Source organism: Daktulosphaira vitifoliae, unplaced genomic scaffold (genome assembly GCF_025091365.1).
Source record: "Daktulosphaira vitifoliae isolate Bord-2020 unplaced genomic scaffold, ASM2509136v1 Scaffold_1, whole genome shotgun sequence".
Lineage (NCBI taxonomy): Eukaryota > Metazoa > Arthropoda > Insecta > Hemiptera > Phylloxeridae > Daktulosphaira > Daktulosphaira vitifoliae.
Window position 1 is genome coordinate 76,905,973 of NW_026099572.1, and position 12,750 is coordinate 76,918,722.

At 23.6% G+C, this 12,750-nt stretch overlaps 1 protein-coding gene across 1 annotated transcript in view; it reads right to left on the reverse strand.

Annotated features, from left to right (window-relative positions):
• Positions 1-12,101, reverse strand: part of LOC126909422 (serine/threonine-protein kinase SIK2-like) — a 30,780-nt gene extending 18,679 nt beyond the window's left edge. Inside the window, exons 1-3 of the mRNA XM_050691850.1 lie at positions 11,625-12,101; positions 2,701-2,817; positions 1,306-1,369 (exon numbers count right to left, since the gene is read on the reverse strand). Of these exons, the coding sequence (XP_050547807.1) occupies positions 1,306-1,369; positions 2,701-2,817; positions 11,625-11,762 (319 nt within the window). The 5' untranslated portion in view covers positions 11,763-12,101. The remainder of the gene's footprint in view (positions 1-1,305; positions 1,370-2,700; positions 2,818-11,624) is intronic.
• Between the last annotated feature and the right edge of the window lie 649 nt (positions 12,102-12,750).

Sequence of the window (12,750 nt, forward strand, 5' to 3'; positions counted from 1 at the left end):
AAAAAAAATGAATTACTTCAATAAAATAAAAAAAATTATTTTACTTATAAATAAACTACAAAAACTATAGAAAATAAATTCTAAATTAAACAGTCAGCAATTTTTCATAATCTCAAAATCAGTTATTCAAACTATCATATAATTATTATACTGTAATATAATAAATCTTCAAAATACTAATAATATTTAAATAAGTGTAAGAATATTCATCTGTAAGTTCATATCTTTTACCTGTACACCGTCAATGCAAAACACTAACTGGATAAAACCTATATCTACTTTTTGCTTAGTAAACAACTTGTGTATATTTTACACTTTCGCCTCGTCATTTTCACTATATATGTTACTAAATACGCGTAAGCTTAAAAATCCCTAGAGTATTTTCGTAATAACGATAGTAATAAAAATCTTCATAGAATAAAAAAACATCTGTCGTTGAAAAGAGGTACAAATATAAAAACCAAATACCATAATTTAAGCAAATATTTACCCCATTCATAAAAATAGTACACAAGTAGTATGAAGTTAAGATGTTTTTTTAGTTACATTTTTCTGAAATTTCTGTAAAAGTTCTAAAAATGAGTAAATTTAGTAATAATTTAACTTATCTATAACTATAAGTAAAATTTTTTTTTTTTTTAAATTTACTTAATTTTGCTTTTGAATTACCAAATTTTTAAAAAGACTATTACGATAAATCCATTGGAATAATGATAAAAATTGATTTCTTGTCAATGTTTTTTAACCTACAAATGTATTTAATAAATTGATACTTCCACACCATTTAGGTCAAAAGTTCAATCATCATTTTTTACTTACAACGACAATTTTAATAAAAAAATCTATTTTTTATTAATATTTTTAATATAATTTTAGTTTTAAATTAACTAATTATTAGATATTATATAACGTGTTTGAATCAACGTATAGCGTTCAAACACGTGTATAATATCAAATTTGTAAGTATGTATAAACGATCGTAGATGAAGGTTTGTGTTCAAACGATGTAAAAAAAATAAGTTGAGTAAAATTAATGAAATTTATCAAAAAGTTCTAGTTAAAAGTATTGAATATTATTGTTAAGACTAACAAATATTAATGCTTTTCTAGAACGAAATAGACGCAACTAGGCGAAGTTGGCGACTTAACCTTCCAGATGATAATTTAGCTACCCAAAGAACTAGAAAATTAAATTAATTAATTAATAAATATAATGTTTAGAATGAGAGACAAATATATTAACCCTTTAAAAATTGTATCTAGTTACTCCTATAAATATAAAAAAAATAATTAACACCTACATACCAAAAATTTCACCTTGACTTGCATATTCAGAAATAATATAGATCATATCTTTTGACTCCATCACCTAAAAAAACATACATATATAAACATTTAAATGGTCTATTAAAAATTAATCACTAGATTATAAATAAGTAATTTCAAAAAATTTCAATTTAACTTTAGTTTATCTTCACACTAATCTCAAGTTTAATAAACAAGATATCACTTTTTTTTTTATTAACAAAAGTTTTGTTATAGTACATAAAAAATAAAAGAGATGTAACGACATGAGAAAACTTGATTACAATTTATAACATTGTAAAATGTAGAAAATAATATTACACAATGAAATATTTTTTGATTTTGTGACAACAAATTAAATTGTTTTACTATAAAACCATTTACAAAAAAAAAATGCTTAACATTTTTGTTAAGCATATTTTTAATACTTCAGTTTAAAGCATATTTTTATATGTATTAAATTTAAGTTTTGGAATTTTGCCTAGTGAAACAATTCTTTTATTTAAGAATATCATTAGAAAGTAGGCAGCATTAGCAAATTATTTCTTTGGTTTATTTTTTTATTAATACTTCAATCAGTGAATTTGATAATTGACTGTCAGAAAATATAACGTTATATGATTTTTTATATAAGAGGGAAGTGAAAAGTATAGCATTTTTAATTTTTCTCTCCTTAACAATTAATTAACGTCACTGGAATAAATAAATTTTTGATAATAAAGTATAATTATATATATATATATTGATTTTGATTTGACTAACAATTTCGCATAGAAGAATAAATGTTTTGCCAATTTTTTTTAATCTTAAAGTTTATTTAATAAAATTTAACTTAATGAAAGTTTAAAGGATGTAAATTTCACAGTATTAATTAAAAAGAAAAAAATTGGTAAACTTTTCACCATGTTAAAACTTTTTTAGCATTTAACCTTTTGTCAGATTTTAAATATAAAAAAATCATATATTTTATAGTATTACCTATCCACATTACGAATTAATCCAGTTTTTTTAAGTTATATTATTTTAAAATGTCAAGGGAAAAATCAAAATTTGTCGTTTTTTTTTTAAATTGTTGTTTTTTAGATAATTTCATTTAGAAAAAATTGAATTTTTTCAAATTTTGAGTATATTAGCTATGATTATATATGATTTTAATTATTTTAATATATTGATCACTTATTTGATCTAGTAAGAGCTGAGTGCAAATTAATACAAAAAATTAAAATCAAGAAACAAAATTCATTATCTCTATCCAGAAGTTTTCTCGTCTTGAAATGATAATATTATAAAAAATTACTTTTTATCAACTAAAAATTTTGCAATCCCCTCTTGAAAAACCCCTGAATTTGTGTTAGCTAATATTATATTTGTCAAGTACCAACAGAATCATCTTACCTGATACAATTTAATGATATGTGGATGATCCAATTGCTTCATGATATCTACTTCTCTGTGAACTTTTTCTAAGTTTACAGCATCCAATTTTCTTTTGTCTATCATTTTTATTGCCACCTAGTTTATACACAAAAAAATATAATAGTCTGTTTAACTATGGAAGTCTTGAGTCAAAAATAATTATAAAAAAATATTTATTATACATTAGTTATGAAATATATTTAATAATTTTGTTAATTTAACAAAATATGAATGTTTAAAAATTAATTATTGATTTCTAAGAAATTACATACTTATTATGCCATTTGATTATTATAACAAACTTAAAAATACTAAATATTTTAGATAGTGCATAATTACATATTTAATTATACATTTTCACATTGTACAAATGAATTTAGTGGCGCAACAAACGTTAAATCCATGTAATAAAATTTCATTTTGTATGATACTACAATTTTATCTCAAGTTATTCGATTAAATTTCAAAGATTGGGGTTTGAATATTTAACCCCCTTTCAGTCAACAATATAAACGCTTACGCACATGCGGATGAAACATTACGGAAATTATATTTTTAGTAACTTAATTTTTGCTGAACGTACGCAGATAAACACACAATGTGGAATAGTTTACGTCATACGGAAACTGTCGACGAGGCATTTCACGTGGTTGGGTGGCGTTTGTCATTCAACACGGCCAAGATAAAAAACTCGTAAAATCTTAGGCGCAACTAGCAAAAAATTCTAATGTGACTTAAATAATTTGACCTCTAAATATTTTTCAAAACAATAAAGCAACAACTCATAATGGGGAAGTTATCCGATTTTATGGCGAGTTAGCCAAAATCACCATATAGTTTCATAATATAAATAATAGTTTCGTATCTAAGCTAATAATTTAGGCTTCCCAGCTATCTAATTTTGTTTAAACAAAACGCAAATGCCACTATTTATATAACTAAACATATATTTTATAAAACAGCAGATTATATTATACTATAAAATGGGTGCTCTTTAGAAAGGCAGGGGGACATACAGGGCCACATGAAGGAATTGTACTACTTGAGATACTCAATTCTGCTTCCCTCCAATGATTTTTTTATTTTGCTCATCAAAAAAAATGTGCTCTATTATATATATATCACTATTTTTTTTTTTATTTAAATGAGTAAAATAAAGTCTATTATAATTTATATTGCTCTATATTTAAGTGCCACCCGGGGTAATATTCCCAGTACCCCCTAAATGTATCCCCGAGAACATGCTCCCTTGAAAATATGAAATCCTTCAAAAAATATTTTTTTAACTGTATATATTAGTTTTCTCTTAAATCCAAAAAATAATATTATACGTTATATTTTTAATTTTATAATAAATGTTATTGATTATTTTACATTTCAGAAACTTTTTATTGTTTTCCTTGATAATATAAAAATAAAATGTTTGACGATTAAAAAAAATAGGTTTTGTGTCCCCTGGATTTTGTCTGTTGGGTTTATTATTGGTAACCCATTTATTATAATGTATTATCATTTTTTGATATGTTATAATTTTTAGTTATATGCCAGAAAAATAATCAACATAGAAGAATCTTTATCCGTGTTATGGTAAAAATAGAGCGTTTCTAAATTCTAACCTTTAATTGTTAATACTTGAAAAATTATATTACAAAACTGTTTACCGACCAGTCAAAATTTTATTTAGAACATTCTCCGTTATTAGTAAACATAATATGTACTCATTTAAGTCTCGAAAGTTAACCCTAAAATCTACACTAATTCTTAGTGATATTACAGAATAATTTTTTCTTACAATAAACTTGATATTTACAATGGTTTATTAAAATAAATTAAATTTTAATTTATACATATTTATTAAAAAAAACATTTAAAAAAATGAGGTAGTATACTTAAATCACACTGTATTTTATAGACAAAACTACCATTACTACTTTAACTCGAAACATATAAAAGTTATAAGGTAAACTTATACTTGATTTTTTTTTAAATAGCTGTAAAAGTTAAAATTAATAGTTCCTTGACTAAGGTCAAGATAAAATATACGAAATTAATTCCAAATTTGACGTAAATTTTTATTATTAACTTAAATAGAGATTACGAAGGTATAATGAAAATATTTTTCTTCTTGATTTTTTAGACCCACGATAGTGACAAAAACCTCAAGTAAAATAATTTAAAACTTAAATCTATTCATACACATTAACAGTAAAAAACTACTTTTAGATACATTTTATTACAATTTTTAATATATCGTTATAAGTTATCAATTTTGCTATTTTCGGGTTTTACTTTAATTAAGCTTTAAAATGATAATAATACTTAAATACATTTAAAATAATACTTAATTTATAAATCATTAATTTTACTTGAATATAACTTAAAACTTCCAGTCGAATGAAAAAAATGTATACAGGTGTCTCATGTGTAACTGACAACACTTATAACTTTTGATACAATTATCATTTGTACAAGTATTTGTCTTTTTTTTAATAATTATTGCCTTCTTAGATTACATTTAAAGCGTATTTTTTTTATTTATCACTTATACATTTTTTATAATAGAAAATTTTAACCATTTTTTTACAAAAAATGTTGATGAGTTAATAACAATTTTAGGACAAGTAATAATTGAGTAACAATCATTTTAATATATATATATATATATATATATAAATAGTAGTGATAAATAATAAAAAAAATTGTTTTAAAATAGTCTAATAAGATTATAGTAATTTCAAAAAAAATTCAACAGAATTATAATTATATCGAACGTTATAATCGTTATTAATTAGATATAAGATACCCTAAATATACAATGAATAAATATTTGTACATGAAAATGTAATTTTTTTTTATTAAATTATGTATTGCATATTTTCAACAAATCAATTTATTTCTTAAAAATATTTTCTATTTCAATGGATACACTTTTTGTATATTTGATAAAAACTTTTCAACAAGATATTAATTTTATTAACATTAATTAATTAAGAAAATTGTTTTTGAAATAAAAATCAGCATTGTTAGATGCTGATTGGCCTCTTGTGGAGATGAGATATAGTATAATCCTATTAAACTAAATTTAAAAACGTTTAAATATTCAAAAGATTAATTTTAAATTTGACAGTAATTTATCAGTAGGTTGATACGGGTGAAAACTAATAATTGATTTTATTTAAACAACTGTTGTTCATTCATATTATGTGACTAAATGTTTGTGACAGAATTGGATATTTCAGTTTATTTTAAAAATTAACAGAAAATATTACAGTTATATTATTATTAATATTGAAAATTATAGAAAAACCAGCTTGGTAATTAATTTTACAAAAATAAAACACAAACGTATTTATATACAATCTTGATCAAATTGCTTAATACAATATGTAGGTAATAAGTAAACTTAATTACAAGAAAAAGCATTGATTTGGTTCACGACATATATCTTTTTATTTTTACATTGATAAATAATTATTTCATCGAATAAATATTTTTGGTAACGATTCTTTGAAAAAAAAATTAAAAAATTAATTATTCATGAACAACAACGTTGAATATCATTTAAACGTTAAAATTAAACAAGTATCTACTTTTGCTTCGATAATATGTATTTTCTTGTTATCAACTGTGAAAGAAAGTATAGACGATAAAAAGTAAATAACTACAGAATGTCAAAATAACGAAAATTTATTTTTGATAATAATTTGTTGGCCTTAGCGGCTTATCCATTGACTTGTTGATTATTGTAATTTTAGCTTTTTGTTTCTTTCACTAAAAACGATAATTATGCGTAAACCCGAATATAACAAAGCAATACAATACGCGGTTATATTTTAGTAAATAAATCAAAGCATTCAGCTACAAACAAAATCATCTTATTTCGTACAAATACTTACAGAGATTTTTATATTAGTTTTATGGAAAAGTCCTTCAACCCGACTATTGTCTTAAATTTAATTATAAGTATTTTTTAACGTTAGAAATAATTTTGATTACCAATATAAAGTGTTCAATAAGTAAGGAAGCAGGTCAATAGTTACAAATAATAAGAATAATAGAAACCCGTTTCTTTACTTACTGAATACTATACAGGTACACTATTATAATTAGTAGGGTTTGTCAACAATATATTTTTATATATCGATATCGTGATATTATATTGCAATATTGAAAATAAAAATTTTTCTTGATAAGGCGATATATCAATATAGTATAAAAACATAAATCGATATGGAAAATAAAATTTGGTATTCAAAAATTGAATTTAATATTTAAATGTTTTCACCATTTTTTTTTAAGAATACCATTAAGTTACTACTGTTGTAAAAAACAGACTATGGTATACCAACCAAATCAGATATGATAATTATATAAAAAAAATAGTAGCCAGAGAGTTATCTCATAACGATAATCAAACATTTTCAAGTTACTTTTTATTATGAAGAAATAATTTTTTTTTTGTTACAAAAGACTTTTTCATTATATATTTAATATATAAAATGGATGAAATTGTTCTTTATTGAATAATAGCATTATAGTATCAGTGTATTGGTTTTAAATAATAATAAAAAAAAGATTTTAATTATTATTTATATTTTTTATTGCACTGTCATAACCGAATACAAACAATGTTCTTTTCAATAATAAAATTTTAACTTTTACAAAATAAAATTTTAACTTTTACATCATTATTATCTAATAGAGATTTTTGGGGGGGGCTCAATAATTTCATTTTATTTCTGAGATTGAGTTTCAATGAATTTTTGCGATATATCTTCTAATTTTATAATTTCTTTCTCTAATTCTCCTCATACATTACTTTGTTCGTTTTTTGTTAAAAATAGAAATAACAACAATGTCATAATAAAAACTTTATCTAAGAATAAAATTTTGTATCAATAAATATCATTTTTTGTCTTGTCTCAATTCTATATTTCATAATATATTTTAATATAAAAATATTAACAAGATTATCATGAACTGTTTTTGGTCTAATATTAAATAATATATATTTTATATAAGTCATCAAAATTCAAACAGCTTTTTTTTATTAATAATTTTTTTTCCATTATTACGATATTTCAAAATAATCGTATCGTGGGAAAAATAAAAGTCGGTGATATCTATATCGTTGACAAACCCTAATACACTGTAAATTATACAGTTTTGTAAAATATTCTAATATAAGTATTGTAATACTTTTTGTACTTTTATGGTATTCTAAATAAAAATAAAAATATGTATTTTAAATGTAATTTTGAATATTATTTTTTTTATTTCATTTAATTACTATAAATACCGTTAACTATTAACTTACCGGGTATCTGGATAATCAAGTCAAATTAAAGAAAAAAATTGTTTTTTATTGCTGCTCGTGTAGATAATATTTCATTATCATTTACCAGCTTTGAAAAAAAATGTTTTGTAAGTGCCAGAATGTAAATTATATTACTTAATTGATAAAATTTAATTATTTATATATCTATTGTATTTTTAATGTTATTTTTTATTTTAATAATTTTTTTTATGTAAAATAGGTTTATATTGCAAAGCTATTTTAGTTTCTTTTTTCTTATTTTCTAAATAACCTAGTCCTTCAATAAAACTAAAATGTAGCGTAGAACTATACGGTGCTCAATTGTCCTGGCACGGAATGGTCGTAATTTTCAGTACAATATATAGATTCAATTTATTATAAATATTGTTAAGGAAATTTATACAAATTTTATTTTATAACTGTAATCATTATTTTATATTAAATAAACTATTTTTTTAATATTCTTAAAGTATTCGAATTATTTTTTAATAATTCAAAAAAATGTATTTTTAATTACTATGATAACATAGTCATAATTGACTATGTTATTAAAAAAATTATAAAATGTTCAAAGTTTACCACATTATTCTATAATTACATGATACCAGTTTTTATGAAATTATCTAAACATTAATAATAATAATGATGAAAATAAATGTAATGCACATAAGTGATCAAAGAAAAGCCGTAATAGGTACTAGGAAGTTAATCATAGCCCCTTGTGTGTTAGGAAAACACATTTAAAACTGGCAGTTTTAAAAGTTTGCAAAATCAATGATTTTTACACAAAGTCTATCGTTTAAAAATGGCCTGTAAACTTATTTTAATAATAAAACAAAAAAGGTACTATTTTTATTTTAAAAAATATATAAATAAGTGTTTCACAAAATATTTGAGTCATATACCACAATTTCTATTGACCTACATGAATTTAAGAAATTTATAATAATCTTATTGTAATCTACTCAAAAGAGATTAAAACGTTTTTACATATTTTAAGTTTTTGCATACGGAAAATACTGTCATTATCGTAAAAACAGTTATGTAAAAACTTAAAGTAAATGGTTGAATCGAGAAAAACAGCGAATAGTCTTTCTTATATTACGCTACTTAAAACCCACAAGTAAATATTTATATTAATTATAATTTAAAAATTATTCATAATCATAAAATCCAAATAAATCTTAACTTTCTATTAAATCGATAAATCATCAAATTTACTATTCACATTATTATATTAATTACTATTTACCTATGTAAAAAAAAAAGTAAATAAAAAAATACAATTTTTTTACTCAAATTTGAAGAACCCTTTTATATAAGCGTTTTTTTTAAATATACGTTATTTAATTCTATCACTCTCTATGTAAAAAATTGTAACTTATGTTACAAATGTTAATAATGCAATACACAATACGTTTATTGTTCCTAATATGTGCTAGGTCAACTTTCTGGCACTTGTTCGACCTATATTCAATAATTTATATTTATTTTTTATTTGTTCTTATACTTAAAATAATATTGTTGGTTATTGTAAAATAATCTTAAATTATTTAAATAAAAATAATTTATATTAAATATTTAATAAAAATCACCGGAAAATGTCGAGTTTTTTAATTAAAATAATTAGGCTGACTTTAAAAGAAGTGACCTTTAAAATATCATCATCTGTTTTTGCAACAAAAGATACTTAAAATACTTTTTTATATTAATTCTTAATATATTTAATTAGTTATTGATAAATTATAAAGCACAATTAATAAATTTATATTTTTTTCCAAAAAAAATTAATTTATCAGATAAGTGTAAGTATATGATAAAATATCTAAAATAATGTAAAACAGTTTTTCACGACCATAATTGGAAATTTTGTCTCCCAGTCAATATTTTTTAATCATCCATGTACAGATAGTTTCGTATAGAAAATTCTAATCCGATGCAAATTTAAGGTTAGTGATTAATGGATCGCCCCCTTCGATTTGTTCATTTTTTAAATATCATAGTAAAGTATTTTTCAACGTACTTTAAATATGAGTTCTAAATGTATGCATAATTTCAAAATATTAGGAAAGTTATAAACATCGGAACTCTTTTGTCATAAATTTTTTACTTTTTATTTTCACTGTATTATAGAGTATATAGAACGGTCTAAAATGTCTGACAAGTCCTATAACTTTTGATCTAGTTAATATTTTGCAAAACTTTTTTTTAACAATTGTTATACTATTGGACTATGGACGTAACTAAAGCAAAAATACTGGGGTGCTGAAATTATATTATGCTCATAAATCCATGGAAACTCTGATAATACAACACCGAGTAATATTTTTTTTTAATAATTACTTAACAAAGCCATTGTAAAAAAATAAAAAAACATTTTTTTTTTTTAATAATAAACCGTATTAATATTATTTCATTATCATATTTTTGATTATAAAGATAACCATAAAGACGTTTCAAAGTATATAGAATTTTTTTTATCATTTATGGTTACTGTGATCTACGGAAAAAAAAAATATTTTATAAATGAAAAAAGTTATTTTCACATAATTTCAGTGAATTAAACTGAGAGTTGGGCTGCTGCACCATCCTCAGCACCGCGGCTAGTTGCACTAAGTTTTGGACTATAATAATATCATAATTTATAATATTTTCAGTGAATATATTTAATCTATATGATTATATAGTAAAAACTATTTTACTAAGACAATTTAAATTAATCAAATTCAAAAGTTTAAACATTTTTATTTGCAATAACGTTTAAAGATGATTAGTTTCAAAATTTATCCCTTGTTTCAACTATACTCGATAACCATCAAAAGTTGTTGACATCATTGAACAAAAAGAATTCTTTGGTGTCTCTCCTAAATGTTGGGAATATAAATTGTTGTAATCAGTTTAATGTAATCTACATAATAATATCATCCGAAAAACATAAAATTAGGTCATTCAAATTTAACTAGGTGCCTCCAATATGATGAAAAAAGATAAGGAGGTAAACTAACTTCTTAACTATCTTGCAGGATGCCTAAACAATAGTACCCAAAATATAAAACTCATTAAATCAACTTACTACAAAATGCTTAATAAGAAAACAAATAATTGAAACATTTTCCAAATGTTTATTTTACCTTACATCTAATACATATATTTGATTTATTATGTAAAACTAATTGTCTGTCATCGACCACAAAAATTGAGGCCCTATTTATGAAATAAAAAATTAACTGGAGTATGTGATACAAAAAATCATCCTCTTCCGTACTTCTTTCATGAAATTAATAACATAATCTAATATAAATTAGTCATCACGAATTAATTTTACATTCAACAATAGGTCGCTTAAAATCATCTAGTTCTTTGACCAACATTTTGTTTAAAGAAATGTAAATAATTGTTATTATGAATCGTCCATGATTTTAAGATCCTACAAAATCTTATTTGGCTTATCACATTATCAGAGTAAGTTAATACCCAGTACTAATTCATTAAATAAATAATACAATTTTTAGCTGTTTAATAACTAATTTTAGTATTATATATTTTAAAGGAATTAAATTAATAAATCATGTTTGTGGTAACATACCTCACTTCTGACCAACCGATGTGTGGCTAACCGCACCTCTGCAAAGTTTCCCTTGCCGATACGCCGATCGATTGTGTAAAATCCAATAGTGTCCGGTTTGGTATCCATTTCTTGATGCTCGAAACAATTTGTTGACATCTAAAATTTCTTTTTATCAAAATAGAACTGTACAATGAGTCGCGATACAACAGACGTTGCGGAGCACCGACGATAATCAGTTTTGGAACGCATAACGGTAATAAACTGATAAATAAACCAATGGAATAATTAATATATGTGTAAAACACTAACGAAATTATTGGCGAATAAAAATGCTCAATTGTATTAAATACAACATGCTCGTCGGATTGGAAAAACGACGGCCGGCGAAAACGGTGACCGTGAGCGCGGATTACCGACAGTGCTCTGACATCGTACAGCAGCGGTCCCGTTTCCAATGTTTCCGCGTGCCGACTTTCCCAGCCGGCGGCAGCGGTGCGGCCAGTGACGTCAGGCGCGGGCGGAACGAGACGCTAAAGCGCAACTGTGGATACTTTATGACGACGACGCAGCACAGGTACACCCGCGAAAATCGAATTATCATATTACACAACGATCATCCTGCAACCGAGTCAGCTGCGAGTCGTAATGCAATTTTATTAACCAAGTTACCGGATGCATTCAATCTGATACACTTTAAATACACACAATTAACAGTTTAAACAATATTATTTTTACATTTTATGGCAAAATAATGTTATATAACGTCATATTACGTATAGAAACGTATTAAATTATACACGAGCAGTTAGTACACGACATATCAATATGTTCTATTTCAATCGGTTATTTATTCGAGTAATATTATTTTCAATGTTGAAAACAAAATTTAGAAGACAATAATGATTATGATAAGTAAACAAATTCATGGAATTATGCCTAATAATACGCAACGCCTTTCTGGGTATTTTGTCACAAACGCATTAAGAAAGGGTTCGGTAATGCAACAAGCGGTAAAGTAGTGATACTTCGAGGTCTTCGTTGTTGGGTATCTTCAATCTTTTTATGATTAAAATTTAGAATTTTTCTCATAAAATAACTCTTACATACAATAAAGTAAGATATTAGTTAATCTGTGTGTATTTTT